The following is a 26589-nucleotide window of genomic DNA, read 5'->3' as shown; positions in this document are numbered from 1 at the left end:
TGTCATCTGCATATCTGAGGTTATTGATATTTCTCCCAGAAATCTTGATTCCAGCTTGTGTTTCACCCAGCCCGGCATTTCTCATGATGTACTCTGGATATAAGTTAAATAAGCAGGGTGACAATATACAGCCTTGATGTACTCCTTTTCCTATTTGGAACCAGTCTGTTGTTCCATGTTCAGTTCTAACTGTTGCTTCCTGACCTGCATACAGGTTTCTCAGGAGGCAGGTCAGGTGGTCTGGTATTCCCATCTCTTTCAGAATTTTCCACAGTTTGTTGTCATCCACACAGTCAAAGGCTGTGCAGAGTTTGCATTGGTAGAGTTTCAGAAAAAGAAAATGTGTTAAACACAGATGCCTTTGGGTTGATGAGATCCCATCCATGGCTTCTGGCCACATTTGTCTGTTGCCAACCTCCCTCTCCCACCCCATACTGGATCGGGCAGTTTTTGTAGGAGGTTTCTCAGCTCTAGGGAGCCCCAAAGTGGTAATTGCTCTGACCTTGAGCTAATAATACTGTGGATTCTCCTGGCGCCTTTCATCAAGGACCTCCTCACCCTCCAGCATTATCTGATTCCCACACAGCTCAGAGAGTGTGATAACCCCTATTATTATTCCACCCCACAGCCGAGGACACTGTGGCTCTGAGAGACAAGGGTCGTTGGGGCTGGAACTGGAATAGGCCTCCTGGGCTTCTGAGATCAGTGTCCTGGGCAGGAAAGCAGCAGAGATTTCGGATGGGTGAAGAGCTGGATCGGGGTTGGCTGGAGTCTAAATTGCTTGGGACTGTAGCTTAAACAGTCCAGAGTCTGAGAAGCAAGATCATAGTGGTTGGTGGACTGCTGCAGAGCTATAGATGCAGAGTTTCCCTCCTTTCTGTGCTCTGCCTGCCCTTCCTGCAGCCACCAACAAAATGTGAACCCCAGCCACCAGCCCACTTTCATGGGGCATGTCCAGAGATGAAGAGTTGGGATGATGAGGGATGTCTCATTGTGCCCTGAGGAATGGCGGAGAGACTTTAGACTTTAGTCTAAAGAAGAGAGCCTAGAGACTGCAGAGTGAGGTCCAGTCAATGAAAGGTACCAAGAGACCACATTTAACTCTATAGAGATGGGGTATTGAACAGCCAGAATTATCTCAAAAAGGAAAGAGCTCTCATTTCAGGAAGTGAGCTCCCCATCCCTGGAGGTGATCAAGCAGAGGCAGATAACTGCTAAACAAGGTTGTCATGGATGGAGCAGATACAGGCTTTCTGGTTGATGTACTGGTTCTCTGCAAGCCCTGTGTCCACGGGGTAGATGGAGTTCAGTGGCTTCTTGAGGTTCTAGGAGGAATCTATTTGACTTGAGAGACGATTTTTTCCACATGTCATTGAGGACAAAGAGCGTGGTCCTCTCTCTGTCTCTCTGGAGAGCTGCTGGATGCCTATGAGGATGACCTGATGTTCTGTTTTTATATTGTGTTTTTAAAAATAAAAACTGTCAAAGCCACGGGAGAAACGCCACGCTGCCCCTCAATTCTTCATCTGTATTCCAGCCCTTGTCCTTCGATTATCTTCATGTTTCCCCTCTCCTCCCCTTTCTTGCTTCCCCCTTTTCTCTCTTTCTCTTCTTTCCTCTTTAGTTTTTTAAAAAAATTTTACTGAAGTATATGTAGTTGAGTTACAGTGTTGTGTTGAATTGTCGTGTATAGCAAGGTGACTCAGTTTTGTGTATATATATTCTTTTTCACTAGGGTTTATCACAGGGTGTTGAATATAGTTCCCCGTGCTGCACAACAGAACCTTGCTGTTTATCTACCCTATATTTAACAGTTTGCCTCTGCTAGCCCTAGACTTCCATTCCTTCCCTCCCCTCCCTGCTCTCCTCCTTGGCAACCACAAGTCTGTTCTCCGTGTGTTTCCTCCTTAATTTATTTTTAATTATAGAAGTGCTATAGGTCATGGATATATTTGTATTGTTACAACAACTCCAGTAATGGGAGATTGAGATTCCTCTTGACTTCCCTCCCTCCAATTCCCAATCTATTCCCTAGAGGTGATCACTGGTTTTAATTTGACATCCTTTCAGAACACACACACACACACACACACACACACACACACACACACACACAGACACAGACACCACACCAAACACAGAGAGATATATATTATGCGTATTGTTCCATGATTTGTTTTTTTCCACTAAAAAACTTGTCTCAGGACCTCCTGGCAGTCAAGTGGTTAAGACTTCATGCTTCCAATGCAGAGGGCATGGGTTCGACCCCCTGGTTGGAGAATTAAAATCCCATATGCCTCTTGGCATGGCCAAAAAAATAATAATAATAATCTTGTCTCAATAATGTTCCTATTCCAGAATGCATAGCATTTTCCCCTTCTTTATATCGGCCCATACTATCCCACAGCACAATTATAATTGGTTCATTTAATGATTTTCATTGATGGGGTTTTTGAGTATTTTCAATTTTTTACAATGTTATAGAGCCACTTGAGTTTTTGTCTATGATAGTTGCCTGGAAGTATAATTGCTAGGTTGAAATATAAGGATATTTATATTTAATAGATATTGTCAGAAATTACCCTCCATTTATACTTCCTCCAACAGGGCCTGAGGGTATCTGTTTTCCTTTGTCTTTACTGACATTTGACATTATCATCTCTTAGATTTCTTGCCAGGCAGGTTGAGGGAAGATGATATTTTATTGTGAATTTGCATGTCTCAGATCTCCACGAGCTCGAGCTTCTTTCTGTATGTTTATTGGCCGTTTTGTCATCTCTGAATCTCCAGTTAGCTGTCCTTTGCTTGTTTTTCTATTGCATTGTCTCATAAGTTTGTTTATGATACGTTTAATTGTAACAGACATTTAAAAAGTCTCATGGAGTCAAATTTATCTCTTTTCCCTGTGACCTCTACATTCTTGTGTCTTGCTTAAGAAGGCCTTCTCCTAACTAAGAAGCATGTTAAGAGACTCTTCAGTATGCTCTGGTCCAGGGCTTCTCAACCTTTAAAGTGCATGCAACTCCCTGGGGATCTTGTTAAACTGTAGACTCGAATTCAGTAGGCCTGGGCCAGGGCTTGAGATGCTGGATTTTTAAAAATCTGGTTTTGCTGGGTCTTAGTTGCAGCACACAGGATCCCAGCTGTGGCATGCAGAATCTTTAGTTGATTTGCAGCACGTGGGCTCTACTTCCCCAACCAAGGATCAAACCCGGGTGCACTGCACTGGAAGCAGTCTTAACTGCTGGACCACCGGGGAAGTCCTGAGATGTTGAGTTTTTAACTCCCATGCTTCATGAGATGCTTCTCACGCTTCCATGCTTCTCACGCTGCTGGTTCTTGGACCTCACTCTGAGTAGCAAATCTCTGTGCCAAGGTCAGAGAAAGTCTCCTCAGTGTTTCTTGAAGGAGGTCAGGATCCTGTGGAAGGACTGTGGGCAGTGGGACTGACTTTGAAAGATCTCTCTGCCCACAGCTGATCTCTTTCTGTTTGCTTTTCCCCCAACTCATTCATCCCATGTACCTGTATTGTTACTGCCTTCCCAGAACATAGCCTAGCTGTCTGCACAGCTGGAGAGCTTTGGCCCGTCCCTTAGTGTGGACTCCTGACTGAGGCCCACCCAGGGTCCTTAACTCTCAAATCGAGCCTTACTCTCATGCAGATGCAACAACTTTTCTGACTAACAGTGAGAGCTTGGCTACCTGGTAAGGTAGTGAGCTCCCCATCACCAGGGGAGCGTAAGATTAGGATGGAAAACCACCACTGGAGATATTGAGGTTGTGAGGAGGCTTAACTAGGTGGTTTCTGAGCTCCCTTTCAACCCCGAGACTATATGAAACTTTGAATCGCTTCACATGAACAAAAGCGCATACCTGTCAATGTCACTCCGTGTTTCACCTGGCAAGGAAACGAGGTGAAGTTGTTTCTCTTGCTGTTTCCTCAGGTCAGCTAAAGCTGTCCATTGATGCCCAGGCCCAGGTTCTGCTGCTCCACGGTGAGTATGGCTGTGTGCATCGGGGCTCACTGGGGAAGGGGTGGGCCACTTGACCTTCCGTGTGGAGCAGGAATGAGTGGAAGTGTTATGGTGGCCAAGGCTTCTTTCCCCTCTTTGTATAGTGTCCTGCCAAGTGGTCATAGGAAAAAACATGGGTATTCACTTGGGGCTCCTAGAGACCATCCCCGGTCCCGGCCCGGTGTGGAGTCCATGGCAGGCTGGAGCAGTCTTTGGCAACTCAGCATCCTCCTTGGCTCCACTGGAGTGGGGCCACAGAAGCGCTTCCCTCGCCTCCCCCTCTCCTGCTTTCCTCCTCTCTCTGCAGCTTTCTCATCTGTTCCTTCATTCACTGATGGCAGTGTGGCATCACAGCTAGTGTCACAGTGTAGGAACACAGGTAGAGCTCCGTCTTTGGAACCGTGTTTAGTCATGTCCAATTCTTTGCGACACTATGGACTATAGCCTGCCAGGCTCCTCCGTCCATGGGGATTCTCCAGGCAAGAATACTGGAGTGGATTGCCATGCCCTGCTCCAGAGGATCTTCCCAACCCGGGGATCAAACCCAGGTCTCCCGTGTTGTGGGTGGATTCTTTACCATCTGAGCCTCCAGGGAAGCCCCAGAATCCTGGAGCGGGTAGCCCATCCCTTCTCCAGGGGATCTTCACAACTGAAAAATTGAACAGGGATCCCCTGCATTGCAGGCAGATTTTTTTTACCAGCTGAGCTACCAGGGAAGCTTTTGGAACCAGACTGTGCTTAGTTGCTCAGTTGTGTCTGACTCTTTGTGACCCCACAGACTGTAGTCGGCCAGGCTCCTCTGTCCATGGGGATTCTCCCGGCAAGAATGCTGGAGTGGGTTGCCATGACCTGCTCCAGGGAATCTTCCCGACCCAGGGATCAAACTGCTTTTGGAACCAGACCGCTTGTGTCTGAGTCTTGGCTGTGATTCTTTTCCAGTGACCTTAAGCAAGCTCAGCTTCTCATCTGCTGGATGGTGATATTAGTACCTATCTTATGATAATAGTACCTATCTTATGGGCTGTGACAAGGATTAAAGGAGTCAATTTTAGTAAAGCACTTAGGACAGTACCCAGCATGTGGTTAACCCTATATGAGTGTTTGTTAAGTAATACAGAAAACCATAAATTCCCTGAATAGTGATTGAGCACGTCCCTGTGCCAGGGGCTGTGGACGCCGAGGAGAAGAGCCCACCTCTGGGTGGTGCTGGTAGGGTGGCTGGCAGACCTGGGCAGAGGGAGTAATGTCCGCACTCCGTCCTGAAGGAGGAAGGGGCCTGAGCCAGGAGGAGGGGAGCAGGCGGGCCAGGCACTCCACAAAGGGGGAGCCACAGGCGCCAAGGCCGGGGGTCAGAGAGGGCACGATGCACTAAAGACTGTCTAACATGCCTGTGGCACGGAGGGGTGTGGGGGTGAGCTGGGACCAGGTTGTGATGGTCTGATGTGCCGCCCAGAGGGTTCTATACTTTACCCACCAGTTATCCGTTTGTTCGTCCTTCCACCCAGCACACAAGTAGTTACTGAGCTCCCGTCATGGCCCTACTCTTCTCTTTGGCCCAGCAGATCCTGCCTGTTTCTCCCACCTTCCTGGCTCTTGCTGTTCCAGGTACCCTCCACCCCCGTTCCATCCAGTTTTGTGCCCCCCTCACCCCTTGAATATATCGGGCTTGCTCGTGCCTCTGTCTTTGCGCCCGCGGTTCCTTGTTTCTGAGCCTGCCTTCTGTTTGAACGCCTTTTGAAAAGTAAGTCTCCCTTCCTCTGATGTTGTAAGAAATGTGCCTGTCTTAATCTCATTAAGACTCAGGAAGGAAGGCTCATTTTGCCTCGCTTTTCCCTCCCAGGAGCCGCCCCCGACCCACCTGCAGGGCTGTTGCTTCTGCTCTGTGTCCTCATCCCAGTTATGCTGTATGCCCGGTGTGTCCGGGCACAGCAGGCTTCTGCAGCAGACGGGAGTGTAGTGAGAGTGAGACCAGATCGGCTTCCCCTCCACGGGGGGCCAGGGAAACCCAGGGCTTCAGTAGCAACCACACCCACAGGAAGGGTACACGCAGGAACAGAAACTAGGATGCCAGGCAGGATGGACCAGCAGGCGCCGGGGGTCCTCTGGTCCTGGCCTTGGGGGCACCACGGTGCAGTTCCCAAGGACCGGTGGAGGGGGGCGCTTTGCCTGCCAGAGCCTGCTCCAGCTGAGCAGTCTTTGCCCAGTGTGTCTTGGCCTCCCCCAGGCCATTTGTCCCACACAGTTTGCTTTTGCTTCGCCCCAGTCTCAGGCCCTTCATCGCTTCCAGCCCGTCCCCCTCTCTCCTTTGGCTCCCCAGGCCTCATGCCTCAGACTACAGGGGCTCCGTCTGAGCCAAGGCCTAGGGCTCAATCAAAACCAAACAGAAAAGAAAAGAGAAAAGAGGTTCAGCTTCTGTCAGGTCTACCGTCTGATTTCTACAGGCCTCAGACAAACGAGCCACACTGGCATTCATGGCACCTATCCCTTGCCTTTATAATGCCTTGCAGCACCTCCCCCCACACCTATCCCTTGCCTTTGTCTCTCCTTGTTTTCTTTAGCAAATCTTTTTGAGCGGTTACTTTGCCAGTAACTCTAGTTACAGTAACTCTAGTAACTCTTACTCTACCTAAGCACCTTAGCAGATCATGAGCACATGATCTCATTTAATCTGGCCACTACTATGTGTGGAGAAGGGGGTGACAGAATGAGATGTTTGGATAGTATCATCGAATCAATGGACATGAGTTTGAGCAAACCCCGGGAGATAGTGAGGGACAGGGAAGCCTGGCGTGCTACAGTCCATGGGGTTGCAAAGAGTTGGACACAACTTAGCGACTGCACAGCAACAAGCATGTGAAGTGGATCTTAGTATCACCAGCCCATTGTTATCACTGACCCATTAAAAAAAGGGCAAATTCAGTCTGCTGGGTGAAGCAGCTTACTCACATGGCTAGTAAGTGACAGGCTAAGTTTTCCAGCTTGGCGCCTCCATCCCAGGAGGCAGTCTTGTGGGATAGCACTGGACTGGGAGTCTAGAGGTGGGGATCTAAACCCAGCTTTGTCATTCCCATTGCTCTGTGACTGGGCAATTTTCTTGCTGCCTCATAGCCTCATGTTTGCCATTAAATGAGGGCTTGGACTCTATAAACTTTACATTCTCTTCTGGGAAGTCAGGGAATTGAATCCTATAGCGTCTCAGCAAAGGTGCTGCCTGAGTGTTGGAGATGGTGGGAGTGGGCTGGACCAGAGAGGGGTTAATATCCAATGGTCATTATGCAAAGTAAGAGCCTGGTAATGATTTTTCCCACCCCTACCCCATTTTTATTCTCTGTTTAGTCATAGAAGGCAAAGGCCTGATGAGCAAGGAACCTGGCGTCTGTGATTCCTACGTGAAGGTATATGATGAGCAGGATGTCGGGGTGGGCATGAATGGGGTGGGGGTTGGTGAGGGACCACACTGAGTTCGAAGGTCCCAGCATATCTGTGCAACTGGGGCCATTCAGCGTGGCAGCTACAGTTCCATCATTTGGTCAGTAGGCATTTATTAGGCCTAGCGAGGGGCCCTGAGCTAAGAGAGACCAGCTTCCTGCAAGGACTGGAACCTTATGGGTGAGCTTGTGCCTCACTACGTAGGTGCGCACCTTAGCCTATGGATAGCGGAAATCCAGAGGTGATCCAAAACCTTCTCATGAAAAGCAATGTCTTCACCCTTCTCCTCCCCCAAACCAGAGGCAGGATGGCAGTTTGGGTGGTGGGGTGGAGAGAGGATCTCTGAGGGCTGGAAGGTCCTTCTGAACAGAGACCTTACAGTGAAAACAGAGACACCGCAGGGGTGGGGGTGGGTGGAGGCCACTTCCAGCTGGAGCCAAAGGCCAGGCACCTTCCAAAGCATGATGGTCAAGTGTCAGGCACACCACTCTGCCTTCTTCCCGCAGCCCCCAGGCTGGTAAGAGGCCAATTCAGGAGCAGGGTGGGAACCCGAAGCAGGTGGCGAATGACATGAGGATCGGAGTGTGGATGCGGTGGGGGGGCTGGAGGGGGGGTCTTGGTGGATGCTGACCTGGAGCCTCCTGGGAAGGGGGCACCCGGCAGCTGCTGGGGACTAAGATGACAAGAGGCTATGTGCTTTGAGGGGAAACCTCTCTGCTTGGAGGAAGAGCAGAGGTGGTCAGGTTGTACCCCATCTCTGCCTGGGCCTGGGGCTGCCTCCTTGGTAACCACCCCAAGAGGCCCTGTCCTAGCATCCGACTATAGTGCCTCCGGCCCAGGGCTCCTCTTTCTTTCCCGGCATCTGGAGGATTCCACTCTGCCCTCTACAGAGGCTGGTTTGAAGGGTGCTGGAGAAGACTAACTTGGAGATACACAGAGTCTGCCATCAGGCTTAGGTGATTATGTGGCTCTGACATCATCTAACCCTTACTTTTCTCCAATTCAAGATTTCTTTGATCCCTGAGGATAATCGACTATGCTGCCAGAAGACACAGACTGTTCCGGACTGCAGAGATCCCATCTTCCATGAGCACTTCTTCTTGTAAGAGTCTGGTGTGGCTGGGTCCTCGAGAGGAGAGGCAAGGAGTGTTTAGGTGAAACAACTCTGTCTGCCAACTCTAGAACCAGATCTAAGCAGAAAAACAGTGACTTCTAAAGGATGTCTTTGTTTTCTCATTCACTTGTATCCTCGCATCCCTGGCACCTGGCCCGGCAGCGAGGTCCACAGTGATAAGGTATCACGTGGCTGCTTCTCAGAACTAAAACGCCCAGCCTGAGGCTGGTAGCCCCTGAAAAAAGAAGGCAATTTCCCACTGTGCCTCGGACCAAACTTTCTCCTTTAGCAGGAGGAATTTTCCAAGCTGAGGGCTGTTTTGCTTCCCCACCCGTCCCTCCCCAACTTGCTAACCTCTCTGAACCTTGGCTTCCTTATTTGTAAAATGGGGCTAATAATAGTACGGAGCTCAGAGAGAGCGGAGGTGTAAATGAGACAGTGTTACACAGTGTCCGGTGGTGTAATTATTATTATTTCTTTCCCTCCTCCCTGAACTCTGGGGCCAATGGAAAGGCAATGGACATTTTGTATTTTCTTATTAGTGAAGATTAATCATATTTTGTTATTTTCCTTACTACACCAGGTAATTTTGCTTATGGTAGAAAAATAGAAAAGGTCGGTACACAGAAAGAAGAGAGAAAGTACTTCTAGGTCTGCTACTCACTGAAATGTTTTGTGGCATTTCTTTTCAGGTCTTTGAATTTGTGTGGGCATGTGTTTACAAAGATGGAATTATTCTATCATATCATGTTGTAACCTCCTTTTCATCCTTAACAATGTAATGTAAACTCTTTCATGAATATAAATATGCACATCCCACTCTATTTGGGCTCTAGTTTGTTTAACCGGCTCCTTATGATTGGATGTTCAGGTTATTTCCAAGAGTTGCCTTTATGAGGGACTGTGTGGGTCTGGACCAGAGCTTGGCTCTGCTAACACTCTGTGTGGTTTGCTTTGCAGTCCTGTCCAAGAGGAAGACGAACAGAAGCGCCTCCTGGTCACTGTGTGGAACAGGGCAGGTGACTCCAGGTGAGGGGAACTGCTGAGCTGAGGGGAGACCTGCTCTGGGCTTGTGGGTGGCAGCTAGGCAGCTAGCATATAGTGGGGGCTCAGGTAGCGCTTGGATGAATGAATGGTAAGTGGTTAAATGAGAGGCCGCCACCCCCGTGAGTTCCTGTCACTCCAGGTGATGCCACCTGGATCATGTTAGCAAGGTGCATTTACTGAGACCTTGGGGTCAACAGGACACTGTCTTGGCCACTGAAATGCCAGCCAGCCTACGTGTGGCTTCTGCTCCCAAGCCACCTACTTTCAGGAGGGGATAACAGGCTCTGCGTGGAGACAAACGATAGTCACAGCACGCACAGGCTCAGCCCCACGGGAGTAGAAGGTCCATGAAACACAGGCCCATTTCTCTCTTAGTCACCACTGTACCCAGTGCCTAGCACGTAGATATCTGGTGATTATTGAGTGAATGAATACAGAAATGCAGTGAGTACTAGGATAGTAAGTATGGGACGAAGGAGAGTTCGTTATGGGCTGAGGCGACCAAGGAAGGCTTCATGCAAAAAGTGGGATCTTCAACTCGGGGTGGAGCGCAAGAATGAGACAAGGAAAGTAGTAGATTGGAAAGGGCATGGCAGGCAGGGGCACAGCACGAGCTCAGGCAGGGAGGCAGGAGCATGCTCAGTGGGCTCAGGTTGTCACGAGGAGGCCAGGAGCTGCAGAGCTGTGTGTAGGAGGATCCACACAGGTCAGTCTTTCAGGCAGCCCAGGACCCAGGAGGTGGATGTGGTCATGAATCATGGCGGCCAGTACAGAGCAGAGCGTGACTGCTGGGTGGTGAGGGTGAGAATTGGCTGCTGAGGGAAGGGAAGAGGGTGAGAGCACTTGACTGTGTGGCCCACTGTGAGCAGCTGGGGCTCGTTCAGCTGGTGCATTGCAAGAAATCTGGGAGACTCTGTGGCCAGTAACATCCATCCAACAGTCGTAGAACTGAAAATGGTGACTGACAAGGGGCCCAGGTGAATGAAAATCGACTCAACTCACCAGGTTAGACCCAGAGAATATTTGGGGGCTCAGTGCTTTTTGGTACCCTAAATTTGATAGCCAGTATAACTTTTCAAGTTGAGCCTTCCTCAACCGGCATTGACGCTTTTGAACTGTGGTGCTAGAGAAGAAGATTCTTGAGAGTCCCTTGGAGAACAAGATGCAACCTAAGTCAGTCCTAAAGGAAATCAGCCCTGAATATTAATTGGAAGGACTGATGCTAAAGCTGAAGCTTCAATACTTTGGCCACCTGATTCAAAGAGCCAACTCATTGAAAAAGACCCTGATGCTGGGGAAGACTGAGGGCAGGAGGAGAAGGGAGTGACAGAGGATGAGATGGTTGGATGGCATCACTGGCTCAGTGGACATGGGTTTGAGAAAACTCTTGGAGATAGTGAAGGACAGGGAAGCCTGGTGTGCTGCAGTCCATGGGGTCTCAAAGAATTGGACATGACTGAGTGCTGAACGACAGCCTGCATAGTGAAAGATTTGTCCTTCAGCAGAGTATCCACTTGTTATTGTGGACTGGTGCTCATGGTGCTGTAATCTCATTCACTGAGCTGCCATTTCATGGCCACCCACGTGGCAACTCTGTTGCAGGTGCTGGGGACACATGGGGTCAGTCAGAGACTATCCTGCTTGGGAGAGGACCTCTGGGACAGGACTTCCCTGGTGGCTCAGATGGTAAAGCGTCTGTCTACAATGCGGGAGACCTGGGTTGGGGAGATCCCTTGGAGAAGGAAATGGCAACCCACTCCAGTACTATTGCCTGGAAAATCCCATAGACAGAGGAGCCTGGTAGACTATAGTCCATGGGGGTCGCAAAGAGTTGGACACGACTGAGCGACTTCACTTTCACTTTAGCCACAAGCCAGGGGTTAACAGTGCCTTATCTCATTTAGTTCTTAAGACAGCTCTAAGGAAAGTACCATGTTTGTTTTTAAGTTTTCAGAAAAGGAAACTGAAGCTGAGAAAGGGAGTAACTTGCCTAAGGTCACATAGCAGTGAACAGTAGAGGCAAGATGGAAACCCAGGTATTTAGACCCGGAGTCTTCAGTCTCAGCGGGTAGAGTACAGAGGACAGGGCCAGCATGGGGCGGGATTTGCAAACTTGGTGTTGCTGGAGGGTCGATTACAAAAGTAGGGATTGGCTGGAGATAAGATGAAGAGGATAGTGTAAACTAAACGGATGAGTCTATAGGTTTTCTTTGGAGTGTGAGTTTCTCCAAAGGGTCAGTAGTTCTCAATCCTGGCAATGCATCAGAATTATTGGGGATGCTTGTGGGGAACCTTGGTTCCCAGGTAACACATCAGATTGATAAAGTCCAGATTTTCAAGGGCAGGGCCAAGGAATCTGCATTTACACAAGTTCTCAGGGCGAACCTCATGCAGCCAGTTTGGTGTTTGAGAATCTGGTGATGGGGCGATGCTGAAGGGTGCTGAGCAGAGGAATGACAGGGGTGTATTTAGCTCTATCACTCTGGTAAGTCTTGGGAAGGCTGGGGAGGAGCTGGGAGAGTCTTGTGGTGATCTGTGAGAGAGATGATTTAGGGATAGAGGGGCGGGAAACAGACTCAAATGCATTTAGCAGCCTAAACCAATAGTGCTTACTGGTGATTTGGCTGTGAGCGCAGAGGGAGAAGCCAAGGATGGCTCGTGGGTGGCCAGCGATGTCTCTAGCGAAGTCAAAATGCACTGGAGGGGAAGGGAGAGCAGCTTTGGATAGGGCAGGTTGGAGGTGCCTGGAGGGCAACCAGCTGAGAGCTGACCTGGAGCGCAGAGGAGAGAGAGGTCTGTGGAGATATGGGAGCCGTGGCTGCCAAGGTGAGGGGGTAAATTTCGAGCAGCTGAGAGCACCCAGGAAGACAGTCGGTACCCAGGAGCATCAGAATCCTGTCTTAAAGGGATGGACACAGGAAGGGAAGGCCCTGAAGGAAACAGGAGCCGAGTGTGACGACTCGGTTCAGTCATGTCTGACTCTTTGTGACCGCATGGACCATAGTCCACCAGGCTCCTCTGTCCTTGGGATTCTCCAGGCAAGAATACCGGAGTGGGTTGCTGTACCCTCCTCCAGGGGATCTTTCCGACCCAGAGATCGAACTCGCGTCTCTTATGTCTCCTGCATTGGCAGCTGAGTTCTTTACCACTAGTGCCTGGTGGGCCGCTGTCCGTAGGGTCGCACAGAGTCAGACACGACTGAAGTGACTTAACATGCATGAATGCATTGGAGAAGGAAATGGCAACCCAGTCCAGTGTTCTTGCCTGGAGAATCCCAGGGAAGGTGGAGCCTGGTCGGCTGCCGTCTATGGGGTCGCACAGAGTCAGACACGACTGAAGCGACTTAGCAAGCAGCAGTGCCATCTGGGAAACAGGCAGAGGAGGGGTGGCAGACAAACAGAAGGTGCCTAGTGAGCCCAGTGGGCAGAGGCAAGGAGGTGCCTGGTGAGCCCAGTGGGCAGAGGCGAGGAGTGGAGCGGGTGCCGGAGGCAGACACCAAATGTGGGAGTCGCCGTTTCCCCTGCTCTGGCTGCGCCCCTGAGAGAGTAGAGCGAGCCGGCGGCGCCGGCTGGAGAAGTGGCCGCAATGGACTTGTCGGTTTTTGGAAAAGAGAGTGAGGCCGGGGAAAGTGAGTCAGCACCCAGGGAGGCAGCGTGACAGAGGCAGTGTCTGCACTTGTTGCCTATTTTGGGAAAGTGAGATTCCTTATTAAACAAAACACAGTCAAGCTTGTGGTCACAGTCCCAACCCAAAGCTCAGAGAGGGACAGAGCAGGCGCAGACAGGCCTGCTTTCCGAACAGATGGCCCTGCCCGAGGTGCCAGCACCACAGTGCCCGGCTCGGCGGGTGGGAGGCATGGTTATCGATCCATCTCTGAATGAGAAGGCCTCTGAGCTGCGGGAGACAGGCAGAGCCATTGCCGGAAACCCCTGCCCTGCTGAACTCTCAGATCAAAACTGTGTGTCTCTAAGGGACGGACATTCAACTTAACAGCGTGAAGGACAGTTGCAGAAGGAAGGGAGCAAACATTTATGAACCCTTCTCTGTGCCAAGCGCTTTATATACGTTATCTCATTTAATGCTCACAACGACCCTGAGAGGTAGGAATTTTGTCTGTCTCTTCAGAGATGAGGAAACCGAGATTTACTAAGGCCAAGGAACTTGCCCAAGGTGATCTCATTGGTCATGTTTATCAAGCACTGCGTGTCCACCAAGTGTGCGGACCTTAAGCATATTTAATCATTATCTGTTGTGTGGACACAGTATCCTCACGGTACCATACAAGGTAGGCATTATTAATGTTTCTCTTTTACAGGCACAGAGAGGTTAAGTAACTTGCCCAAGGTAACACAGCCAGCATGTGGTGAAAACAAGACACAAATCCAGGTAGCCTGGCATCAAATCACATGATATAGTACACTTGACTGGCTCACACAGGTGGTAAAAAGCTCCAAAGCCAAACCTTTTCTGTATCGGTGTGCTTATGCCTCAGGCCACCTCTCATAGCATTTTTAATACAGTGTTATGTCAGTCACCCAGCTGAATATGTGGCAGTTACATTTTAAGACTGATAGGAGATGGAAGGAGGGGGCATCTGTTTTATGAATTCTCGCGATACTTCCAGGAACTGCGGTAAGCACGTAGTGGAGAAACGAGGCGGTCCAGTGCCGGGAGGGGCAGGCTGATTTCAGCTCCTGTGGTGAACGCGGTGGGAGCTGAGGAGAACCAGGCCTCAGGGTAGCAGATTCTGGCGTAGCTCCTCCTCGCTGTGAGACCATGGACAGGTCACTTCCCGGCTCTGGGCCCCAGTTTCCTCACCTGTAAAATGCAGTGATCTCAAAGGTTTCTTTCGACTTGGGGTTCTGTGAGTTTTTAAGAAATTATAGACATTTTCAAACATATGCAAAGTTAGAAAATATATAATAAGCCCTCACATACTTGGAGCCCAGCTTCATCAATGATCAATATGTGACTGATTTTACTTCATTTATGCCCTCACCCGCTGTCTCTTCCTCCAGTGGATTATTTTAAAGCAAATCATCTCATCTGAGCTATAGATCTCTCTGAAAGATGACTTAAAAAACAGAACAGCCACAATGCCATTATCACATTTAAAAATCAACAATAACTCCTTAATATCACTGACTATGGCACTGAACGGCTTAAAAGTTTTGTTCAGTGATGTGGAAAAAGCCAAGCTGACGCCTCTGGTGTCAATCATGGTGTTTTCAGAACTTGTGGTAAGAGAACAGTCTTAGAATTGTACTGTTAGGCACCAAGTTAAAAAAACCACAACAACCTAAAACACACACACACATGTTTGAAGAACATAAGCTGTTATGCTGATAGTAATTACCGATGGAAAGGCTGTGTGTTGCACGCTATCTTTGTACCCTCTGCTCTTTCAACTACTTTATAAACCATGCCAGTGCCAAGTACAGCACCGTAAACAGAGATGGGGAGAGACCAGGGAAAGAGAAGATGAATGGGAAAATGTGGGTGCAGTTTTTAAGTCATCAAATTCAAAGTAAATGGAGATTAAATGGGATAAGCCTGTAACAGAAATAGTTCAAGTCCCCTGACAGAGAAAAGTAAAGTGCATTCCCTTAAAAAAATGCATTTTCTTTTTGTTAGCGGGGCTCCTACTGTGTGCTCAAAAATAAACTGAGCTGAATATAGCCATCTCTCCGTATCCACTGGGGATTAGTTCCAGGACCCCCATGGATACTGAACTCCATGGATGTTCAAGTCCCTTCTGTAAAGTGGTGGAGTACAGTTGGTCCTCCATACCCATGGGTTCCTCATCCTTGCATATGGAGGACTGGCAGTACTATTGCCCATGAATGCTCCATGAAGCCTTCCCTCTGAGCCTTTGTACCGGCTGTTCCCTTTGCCTGAAATGCTCTTCCTTTCCCTCTCTCTGGCTTAACTCCTTAGGCCTTCTTTGAACATCTCAGTTCTAAACCGCTTCTTGCCGCTCTGAGCATTCAGCATTTATTGCCTGCACTGCTCATCTGTCAATCTCACCCTGTCTAGTGACATCCCTTGTATTGCTGCCTTGAACTGCTGTTTAAATTCCTGAGTGTTTGTCTTGTTTCCTTAATGCTGGGGCTCCTTGCCCAGTGCCTGCCAACATGGGAATGATGGATTCATCCATTTGTCAAAACTTCACCAAGTTCAGGGTTCAGCTTTCAAAAGTACCCAAGTCTTGGCCCCTGAGACTCTGTGCCCAGCGAAATTTCAGGCGATCACCAGTTCCCAAGTTTATTGCCTGACCAGTAGCAGATTGCCATGTATTCAGGTTGTGCGTAAAAGAAGTCTTTCTTCTTCCAAAGGTTTTTAAAAACAGGCTTCAGGAGCAGCTAATTGAAGAACACTTAGAGGTTCCTGTTTATGGACATTGATTGTGACAATTTGCTGGGCTTGAAGTATCATGAAATCATTGGAGGCCCCTTCACAGGAAACAAAGCTCATGGGAGGCTATCAACCATTTAGCATTCTCTGAGCACCAGGGGATGAAAACTCCACTTACTGAAGAGCAGGAAGAGGCAGCCTTTATTACAGTTAAAGCAGCGTGCCTGGGAGATTTAGACAGTTATGGCCGTACCCAGCGTGAAAGGAAAATGTACAGCAAGGCAGTGTGGGCACCTGGATACCAGCTGGGTTGCTCTTGAATGTGTTGACAAACAAAATGAAATCCATGATGAGGACTTTGGCAAAGTCTTGACAAGGCTTTTCTGGAGCGGCAGCTCGGGTCAGTGGCTGCCACTCATGCTGGTCACTGCGGCTGCCCCTCCATTCCTGCCGACTTGGCCACGCGCCAGGAGGGAGGAGGGTTTGTTTTTGGTGGTGGGTTGGTGGGGGGAGGGGGGCGGTGGATGTGGACGGGTGGCTTTAATGGAGTGACTGTACTGTCCTCTAGGGGGAGATGATTAATCTGGCCTGGTGAGCTGGGAGGGGGCTGGCAAGGGGGAGGGAGCACGCGCAGGCCAGGCTGCAGGAAAGGGGGGCAGGAAGAGAGCGCGGGGAGTGAGGAGTAGCAGAATGAGAGCAGCTGCTGAGACAGGGCCCGGTGCAGAGTGTGCCTCTTCAGGGAGGGGCGCCGGGTCATCCTGCCTCCCTGGCCCTCACTCGGCTTGGCTATCTGCGAGAAACCATTTTGTTTACTTTTGGGTGGTAGGCTGCTGCCACCCTTTCTGGAGGATCTAAACAACGTGTGTTTGTAGACCTCTGGTGCTCACTGGGGCAGGCATAGGTAGGTGCCCTGTAGGATCCCCTGGACGGCTTTCTCCAGACCCCTGTGTCCAGAACCCACCTTGAACCTTCTGGGTCTGGAGCCTGGGAGCAGGCTCTGGGGCACAAGACTCAGACAGGCTCTTCAGGGGGTTCAGTGGACTGGCACAGGCTCCCCATAGCCCAGTCTTCAGGGAGGCTCATCTCCAGGGAGTTAGTTCGTTCCAGGCAGTTCATTCCATCCTTGGCTTTGAAATTGCACCTTCCCCAGAACATGCTGACTCATTCATCCATGTGGATCCCTCAGATATTGAAGTTAACTGTCAAGGTTCCGCTCCAGTCTTTTTATTTTTATTTTTTAATATTTGTCTATTTATTTGGCTGCGTTGAGTTGTAATGGCAGCTTGTGGGATCTTCATTGCATCATGCGGGATCTCTCGTTGCAGAGCACAGATTCTCTAGTCTGCGCCGCATGGGCTTCGGAGCGTGCAGGCTTTGGTAGTTGCAGTATGTGGGCTCTCTGGTTGCAACACTCTGGATTAGTTGCTCTGTGGCAGCGGGATCTTAGTTCTGCCTCTCTTGCACTGCAAGGCAAGACCTTAGCTGCTGGACCATCAGAGAAGTCCCTTCTGCTCCAGTCTTAATACCTGTGTTGTTTCTCGATTAACAGCTGTTAATATTAAGCCAGTCTCTGAAGGGAACTGACTTGGAGTTCCCAAGATGACTGGGGAACTGACTTGTGCTAAGAGAGAAGAAAGAGGTGGGGAAAAAAAGCGACTCTAGTGTTAGGCTAGAGAAAGATGTGGTAGGATAGAACACTTTCAAATACATTTATACTGTTGGGTTTTTTTTTTTCTGATTCTGAAAGAAGCGCTTATTCCCTATGAAAATTTAAAAATGCTAAAAAAAACTCAAAGGAGAAAAGAAAACCCTTTCTTATCCCACCTACCAGGTACAACTATTGTTAATATTTTGGTGGGCATCTTTCTCATTAATCTACGGATTTGTAAACTTGCTTTTTTCTTGTAATAGCAGGATTATATTTGCATTTCAGTAATGTTCATCTGTACTGCCATTCTTGGGCTTTCTTGGTGGTTCAGTTGGTGATGGATCTGTCTGCAACGTGGGAGACCTGGGTTTGATCCCTGGGTTGGGAAGATTCCCTGGAGGAGGGCACGGCAACCCATTCCAATATTTTTGCCTGGAGAATCCCTAAAGACAGAGGAGCCTGGCGGGCTGCAGTCCATGGGATCAGAAAGAGTCAGCCATGACCGAGCAACTAAGCACACAGCACATACTGTCATTATTGAAAGCTGCCAAGTATCAATCTGTCCCCGGTTGTCAGACATTGGAACTCAGTGATGAACATTTTTCAGGAATTTTGAATTACTCTTAGTCAAGTAGGATCCAACTGAACTCAAGCCTGTCGACACAGCATGACATTCCCACGAGTCCTGACCTTGGCTCATGTCTATTTGCCCAGCTGGCAGTCAAGTCAGGTTGGTATTGGGAACTTCTGTGTGTCAGGTTGGTTTGAACCTTGATTTAAAACTGTCTAAGCCCTAACCAGCTCCTGCCTGGACCCAAGACAAAGCTTCTTGAGCTTTAGGTCTCATCACTTTTCTCCTGAATTCAGTATCACCAGCTGATGTGAGAGCTGAAATTCCCTGTGGGGACCAGCTCTTTAGACCTACATACAACACCAGAACAACTCAAACCTCCAAGGTAGCTTTGAGCTTCTCTAATGGGTTTCCCATGGGGCTCAACTACTGTAAGTCCTGTGACCTTAGGAAGGGGATCAACTCAGCCTCAGTTTTGTCCTTTGTGAAATGGAGAGAATAGCTCCACTCCAGCCTAACTCACAGAGTTGGAAAGATCAAATGAAATGATGCAGGTAAAAGTGCTTTGTAAACCGCAGTTCGCCAGGCAAACCTACGTTACACTTGACAGTTGGCCTCTTGATATAGTGTGATGAGAAGGTGCTGATGGGAGTGTCTCTTGTTCTCCCAGACAAAGTGGACTTATCGGCTGCATGAGCTTTGGGGTGAAGTCCCTCCTGACTCCGGACAAGGTAGGTCCAAGGGAAGCTTCTGGCAGAATCAGGCCATCTAGGCCGGGCCTGGGACAGGTGGAAGCTTTTGTCTGGAAGCCCTGGGCTGGGGCTTCTGTCTGTGAGATGGTACCCCACTGAGACCACACTGTTTATCACCTGTGTGACCATCGCTCCCCTATCTTAGCTCTTTCACATCAGAGACCAGTTATTAGGAAGCTCCAAGTCTTCCCAGGAGGCTCTCAGTGTCTTCTCTAAGGACACTGATAGGTCCTTCAGAGCTCAGAGCAGCCCCTGCTCTGGAGGATGAAGGCTGGGTGCTTCTCGTGGTCTGTTCCAGGAGCCCCTTGATGTTGTCGGCCGGGTCTTGTGTTTCTGGGCCTAGCTAGTGCTCGGGGATGGAGTGAGTGTCCTGGTGGAGCTTTCCTTCAGGCAGGTGAGGACTCTGGGATCTGGAGGGCCTTGTCTCTGGGTGGCCAGACCCTTACCCACCTCTGCTTGGATTGCACCCCCCGCACTGGAGGCTTTTGAGCAGGGAAGGGAGTGCTCCTCTTGCACATCCCTGGAGATGTCCTGGTGACCTGCTCCATCCTGCCACCCAGCTCTGTGTCTTGGAAGTGAAGTCTGGGGTAGGTGGCTGAGAACTCTATTCTGCATGTGGGTCCCAAATATCTTAACTGCAGCCTTGGCTTTCCTTCTTGGGTGGGGATGTCCCTCCACCCCCACCTGGAGCCTGTTCAGGAGTCTCAGGTTGCCTGTTTTCCTCCCTTCCTCCCTTCTGTTTTGTCAACCTTTATTTTGCTCCTTCTGTGTACCAGGCTTTCCTGGTGGCTAAGATGGTAAACAATTTGCCTGCAATGTGGGAGACCTGGGTTTGATCCCTGGATTGAGAAGATCCCCTGGAGAAGGAAATGGTAACCTACTCCAGTATTCTTGCCTGGAGAATTCCATGAACAGAGGAGCCTGGCAGGCTACAGTCCGTGGGGTCACACAGAGTTAGACATGAATGACTGACTAACACTTTCACTTTCTGTGTGCTAGCAACAGTGCTAGGCATATCACAGAGCCTTGTACAGTGAAGCTGGGGAGGCTGGCCTGTGAGTTGACCTGTTCTTCAGGGACAAGAGACGATGGGAATTCAGCAAAGGGGAGGACCAGCTCTGCCTTCAGGAAGGGCTTCCTGGAGGTGCAGGCATGGCAGCTCCCTTTGTGGAAGGGAGGCTTGCGTGTCTGTCCTTGCAGAGATTCTGCTCCTGAGGAAGGCACTCAGCGGATCGGTGGCTGCCTGCCCCGTGCCCTCTGCCTTCTCTGAGAATGTCACGCCTTCTCTCACGACAGGAGATCAATGGCTGGTACTACCTGCTGGGGGAGGCCCTGGGCCGGACCAAACACCTGAAGGTGGCCAGGCGGAGACTGCGGCCCCTGAGAGGTACGTGCACACCACCTTTAGTTCTGCCCAGACACTCTGCTGGCCCGGGGCTCGCCTCCTCCCCTCCTGCATCGTAGCATCGGTCACTGTGTTTTGTGGCATCAGTCACCTCACCCCAGGCTGCCATCAGACTCTGGGTCCAGGAACTTCTCATGGGCGTCTGCTAGAACGTAGCCTCCTGTCCATGACGTCTTTACTTTTCTGGTTGGGCTTTCCTTGAAGAGGGTTGTGGCCTGACCCCAAGTGGCTCAGCTCCCTTGGCCTCTAGATCACGGAGGGCTGGGCTTCTGGACCTTCCTGCATGGCCCCCTCCTCAGGGTCAGTGGTCTTAGGACCCCCTACAGGCTGCCTGGCTGACCTTGGGGCGCCCACCTCTGCAGACAGGCCGTGTGGGCCCTGCTGTGGGGCCTGAGGATTTTTGCCTTGTGCTCTGCCCTTCCTGCACGTAGACCTGGCTCCTGACCTCTGCCTGGCCCGAGCTGGGGCACTGCCACACCGTGGAGGCCAGCAGTGACCTGGGCACCACGTGGGCCTGCCACCCTGGCCTGGGCCTCAGGGTGGTCTGTGGGACGGGCACTTAGATGCCAGTAGAGACTTTCTGACTCTGCTGTGTCACTTTCCAGAACCGTTGTTGAGCATGCCGGGAGGTGAGGATGCTGAGAACGGGGAGAAACTCAAGGTAGGTGGGCCCAAGCCTGGGCAGGACTGACGGGCCCTGAGCACTGCTCTGGGCTCTAACCTGTTTCTGGTCAGTCCCTTGGCCCAGGAGATCCCTGAACAAGGCAGCATTTGGTGCCTGAGACTCCGAGTCACTTGGTGCTTGGAGACCCAGGAAGTTGTGCATTTTGAAGAGGTTATTTCTGTGCTTTCCTTGGGTTATTCACACTTGATGCGGAAGTAGGGAGAGAGCCAGGCCCCAGTCCCTGGAGATGGAGGCGTCTGGGTCGTACTGACTTCTGGTCTCTTGAAGTCGAATCCTTCTTCCCGAGGTCCTCTCAGACCCTTGCTTCCCCCCAGTGCTGTGACCCAGCTCCCCTTCAGATTCAGCACCGGCCGCTGCCCTCTCCCCCGCCCCCGTGTCATGGAGTGGCTGTCACGAAGCTTGAAACTATGAGATGGGTTCTCACTTCTTTAGGGCTTCAAATCTGGAGAGGAACCTTCCCACGGGGATTCTGGGATATTTATCCAAATCCGTCTCTTTGCTGGCCATGGGAGTGATTTCTGGTTTTCCCTAACAACTCAGACAGGGAGAAACAAGCTCCCAGCACTTGAGCAGGCCCGCTGTTGTTCCCTAACATGACCCTCACTGCCACCTCTGAGGTGGTTGTTAACTACCAATCCCTCAGATGAGCGGGATGTGTAAGGTTCTGAGATGTTAGGTCACTCTCCACGGCCACAAGCCAGCAAGTAGCAGAGGTGGCATCTGAATTACGGCTTCAGGTAGGGCTGCCTCCTGCAAGTGGCCTAGTCGGGAAAACAGGACAGTGACGTTTTCCGTGAGAACATGTGATATTTAGGTGTATTATTATCTCTAAGACATTATCCGTTTCATTTACTCAGATCATTCACTCATTCATTCATTAGGGTTTTTAAAAAATATATTTATTTATTTGGCTGGGTTGGGTCTTAGTTGCAGCATGTGGGATCTTGAGTTGCCGCGTGGAATCTAGTTCCCTGACGGGGGATTAAACCTGGCCGCACCACCCCCCAACTTTGGGGGTGCAGAGTCTTAGCCACTGGACCACCAGGGAAGTGCCTCATTCATTAGATATTTATTGAACATCTACATGGGCCAGGCCTTGTGCCAGGTGCTGACCTATAGCTGTCCACAGTTCAGAGGTCCCTGTCCTCATGGAATGTACAGTCTAGAACTGTGATGCTCAGGCCGGCAGCCACTAGCCACCTATGGCTACTGAGCACTTGAAATATGGCTAGTATGACCAAAGACCTGAATTTTAAATTTTACTTAATTTGAATTAATTTTAATTTCAACTGCAACTTGTGTCTACTCCCTACCATATAGGATAGTACAGTATTAGAGTAACTTGCCAGGTCTGTTTTCTGTGGCTTTATGCCGAGTTTCACAGCTTTCCTCTAGCTTCAGTGGGGGAACTTAAAGGCCCCTCTCCGTACATGCCGAGCACAGAGAGGATGGTGACCTGGGAACCTCCCTGGGGATTCGTGGGAACTGCATGAGCATCAACACTGCAGGTTTCTAGGTGGCCTGGGAGAGTCCTGCTTCAGGCTGGGCTTTGTACACAGGCGCATTGTTGCGAGGTGTGTTTGATTTTCCTGGGCTTGTATACTTGGAGATGTCCGTAGGACTCAGCACGCTGGGCGTGATTGTCAGAGGCTTGGGGAGGGCACAGGGAGAACCCCGAGAGGTGTGCATGGGGTGATGGAAGCTGGGAAACTGGGGTGACCTACCCACTCTCTCAGCCACCAAAGCTGGGCTGGACCGAGGGACCCTCTCTGGCATCAAGGATGTGAGTGGCGGGGTTGTTTTCCTCAGGTGGGTGGAGGGGGCTCTCGGCTCCCCAGGCTCTGCTCCACAAGTCGGAGATCAAGACTGGGGCTCTGATCCCAGCCCCATCCCGCCCTGCTTGTCATCGCAATGGCTCCAGGCCCCCACTTCTTCACCAGTAAAGGGAGGAGGCTGGATTATCTAGAGACTGGAAATCCCTTTCTGACTTGACTTTATGGTCTGTCATCAAATGGCAACCCGCTCCAGTATTCTTGCCTGGGAAATCCTATGAACAGAGGAGCCTGGTGGGCTACAGTCTATGGGGTCGCTGAAGAGTTGGACACGACTGACCGACTGATGCTTTCTCATCAGCTCCTTAAAGCAACCCATGTACATGGATGAGAAAGCTGACCTTTAAGTGCCTTCTAGGTGGCAGGCAGACTCCAAATGTTTTGTATTCCCTGTCTTGACATGGAAAGTCTGTGGGTGCAACCCCCACCCCACCCCACCCTATCCCAAGCATCCTTAAGTCCTCAGGCTGAGTTAGTTACCTGTGTTTGCTACTGAGGACCCTGGGATTTGCAGGGGGAGGCAGCGTTGATGCAGAGTGGGCTGTGTTTTCTGCCTGGGTTCTCCTCCAGCCAGGGGTGCTTGTGAGAACACTGGAGTCACGGAGTGGCCCATGGCGGAGAATGCTGCCAGAAAAAAGGCGCCCTCTCCCCGCCAGGGCTGGGGGGATACTAACTAGTGACAGGAATTTTAATACAAAACTCTCCCTCTTCCTTGTCATTCGGAGGTTTCAGGAAGCCTTCGGGCTTATCGTGCAGAGGCACACAGCACAGACAGGGCCTGGGGAGGTGAGAGGTGATTTCCTGCCATTCTTCTGCGGGGCGGGCTTCCCAGGGCGGTCATGCCAGGCTGACGGGGCGCAGTGCGGGCTCCCACTGCCGTGGGGAGAGCCGGGTTTTCATGGGGCGGCGGCCGAGGCAGGACCCGCAGTCATGAACCGCTTCAATGGGCTCTGCAAGGTGTGTTCGGAGCGCCGCTACCGCCAGGTGGGTGCTTGGCCCCTGGGCGGGGGGAGCGGCCCACGGGGTGTCTTTAGGGGTCAGGGGTGGGGCTCACCAAGAAGGGCTTCTCTCCCCGTAGGGCCTTCCTTCCCTCCTCCTGCCCCTCACAGGTTCATTGTGATCTGGGGGGAGGACAGAGGCGGGAACTGGACCCCAGGTAGCCTGTACCTGCCACCCCTCCGTAGGGGCAGCAGAGGCCAGCCCTGTGCCATCCTTACCACTGGCGGGGTGGTGTCTGAGCTGAGACTGTCTAGTTGATTTTCTGTCATTTTTACTTGGGAGGAGTGTGCGTTACAAAGAGCATCTCCAGCCCAAGATTGGAAGTGGCTAGGTGGCTGAGCAACTGGATTTGTGTTTTTTTTGTTTTTTTTTTTTTTTTTGCTAACTTTTCCTACTTCTGATGGGGCGGCAGCACCTGTCCTGTGTTGTGTATGTGCAATTGTGTTTTAGCATGTGTTGGTGTGCGCTTGTGTGTGAGACAGGCTGTGTCTGTGTGTCTGTGTGTCTGTATGCACACATTTATCCTTCCCGGTACCTGTGATGCCTTGAGGTGGGTCCAGAGCTCAGCTTCACTGAGAGCGTTTGCCTCTGAGGCTCCACTGTTAGGATGTGGGGCAGCGTGGAAGGATGATTCCCTCAGCCCCTAGGACTCTTCTGGAAACGTGAGGGACATTTTTTTCTTATAAAAAAAGTCATGGTATAGGCAGGATGAAGGCAAGGGATGTCCAGATTTGGGGAATATCCAAGCTGATGGGACTCTGGGATGACTCTTTAGTATACAACGTCCCTCTGTGTTTTAATGAACAGACTGGAATCTGGATCATGAACTCTTTCAAGCAGGCAGGCTTAGGTCTGGGGAGATGCTCAGAGGGGGCCTCCTGCACCTCATGCAGGACATGTGTGTTCTCTCTGCAGTCCCCAGCTCTAGGGCCCTCTCTCCCTCCAGAGCCTGCGAAGCAGCCCTGGCGACACTGGCAACTGGGTGGCGGGATGGTGAGGCAGAGGGGGCGCTGGCTGGGAGGTTGAGAAGTCCTCGGTCATGTGGGGCCACAGGTCTGAGGACCGGGGCTCGCTGGCAGTCAGAGTAGGGTCAGACATGAGTGCCCCCAGTCTGTGTCCAGGGCTCTGAGACTGAAGTTCCAAACGGATCCTCTGTGAGAATGTGGTACAGGGTTCAGGGCACTAGCTTTGTGCCAGACCCAGGCTCTCATCCAGTTCTGCCCTTTTTGAGCTCTGGCTCTTGTGCACGATGTTTGCCTCCCTGAGCCTCAGTCTTCCTGTCAATGAAGTAGAATGATGATGTGACGATGCCTGTGAGAGTAAATGGAATGTGTGTGAAGTGCCTGGTGCAGGGTGTTCAATAAATGTGGCCTTTGGGGATTGGGGTTGAAATCTATGACCCTCCATGATAGAAGGTCTGAAACCAGGCAGGAGAGTAGAACAGAGGTGCTGGCATGGGAGAGATCTGGGAGCAGTAGCAATTCCTGCTCTGGACAGGAAACAGCAGGACCCACCCCGGAAGGATGGCCTCTGCTAGGAGTTCCTGAGATCCCAGAGCTAGGGCAGGGCTGCTCCCCTTGCCTCCTGACCCTGAGAGCTTCATTTGCTTTAGACCTCTGTTTTCTTCTCTGTAAAATGGGCACACTAAAACCAGCCCTGCATCAGGGCTGCAGTGATGATCATGTTCTCTGGAGACTATCAACGAGGTTGGTGGTCACGACGGACAGAGCATGATCCTGCTTCCTTCTTGCAATCTCACCCCTCGCACCGAGCACACACCCTCTCTTCTTCCCCTCTTCCCAGCTGGCCTGGACTGTTATCTGGATTGGCTCTGCTCAGGCTGGTGCCGAGAAAGGCAGAGGGGTCTCCTGTCCACAGTCCTGCCTAGATGTGGGGAACAGGCTTTGTTGGCACACCCTCCTGTTCTCCAGATTCAGCCCTGGAGGCCTGTCCCCAGACTGTCAGCACTGGGCACTGGGAGCTGTTTTCCAGAGCCGTGTCCCCAGCAGGAGGGGCCATGGCCCTCGCCAGGGTGATGGGGAAAGTGCTGGCATCCCAGCTTCGGCCTGGTTGAGGGTCGCCCTAAGGCCCCTAAAGTCCCCGCTGGTCACCTGCAGTGGACTGGTCTCCTGCCGTCGTCCCTTGGCTTCAGCCTGGGCTTTCCGCACTCACTCCAGAGTTTGTTTTTCTTTCTTTCTTTCCATTTTTTTCTCTTCCTGCCTTAGCTGTGTGTTTTCCCAGAATTCTTATGGGAACGGGGTATTTTCCTGCACACCCCCTCTTCCCCTTGTCTGTCAGATTTCCTGTTTTACAAACTCGCTTTGAATCCAGGCCCAGGGCTGGTGGGAAGCAGAGCCTCAGGGGCCTCCTGACAGCATCCAAGTGCCTTGGCCACTCCAGGCTCCCTGGCCCTCCCCTTTCCCATGCCTGGCCTTGAGGTCAACTGGCAGGTGAATGCCAGGCGCCCAACCTGGAAGAGGCAGCCCTTAAAGGAAGGAGATAGAAGTCTTCTCACAAGGCCCTGACCCTTGAGCTCCTCCAGGGTTGCTGAGCTGGCTTCCTCCTCAGCCTGCCTGGTGTGAGGGTGGGGGTGCCCTTTCCCTGTGCTGCACCAGGGCCCACCCCACGTCCAAGAGCCAGACCCCTTTTCTGACTTCAACTGCCTTAGTCTGTGGTTCTCATAGCCCTGCTCTGAGCAGCCAGGAATCGCTGTTGGAATAAACAGGGGTTAGGCCTTCTG

General features: G+C 51.0%; 1 protein-coding gene across 5 annotated transcripts in view; it reads left to right on the top strand.

Annotated features, from left to right (window-relative positions):
• Nucleotides 1–26589, top strand: part of RGS3 (regulator of G protein signaling 3) — a 136387-nt gene that overhangs the window by 13801 nt on the left and 95997 nt on the right. For 2 of the 5 annotated variants that reach the window (XM_042242856.1, XM_027964095.3), the window contains exons 2-8: nucleotides 3945–3995; nucleotides 7350–7408; nucleotides 8450–8544; nucleotides 9517–9585; nucleotides 18847–18907; nucleotides 20225–20315; nucleotides 20939–20994. In XM_042242856.1, the coding sequence (XP_042098790.1) occupies nucleotides 3945–3995; nucleotides 7350–7408; nucleotides 8450–8544; nucleotides 9517–9585; nucleotides 18847–18907; nucleotides 20225–20315; nucleotides 20939–20994 (482 nt within the window). Of the gene's footprint in view, nucleotides 1–3944; nucleotides 3996–7349; nucleotides 7409–8449; nucleotides 8545–9516; nucleotides 9586–18846; nucleotides 18908–20224; nucleotides 20316–20938; nucleotides 20995–23709; nucleotides 23835–26589 lie in introns of those variants that run through there. The other 3 variants (XM_027964091.2, XM_027964096.3, XM_060408876.1) reach the window with 2 other exon arrangements.

This window comes from Ovis aries, chromosome 2, assembly GCF_016772045.2.
Source record: "Ovis aries strain OAR_USU_Benz2616 breed Rambouillet chromosome 2, ARS-UI_Ramb_v3.0, whole genome shotgun sequence".
NCBI lineage: Eukaryota > Metazoa > Chordata > Mammalia > Artiodactyla > Bovidae > Ovis > Ovis aries.
Note: the sequence above shows the minus strand (reverse complement) of the source record. Positions and strands in the feature narration are given on the sequence as shown.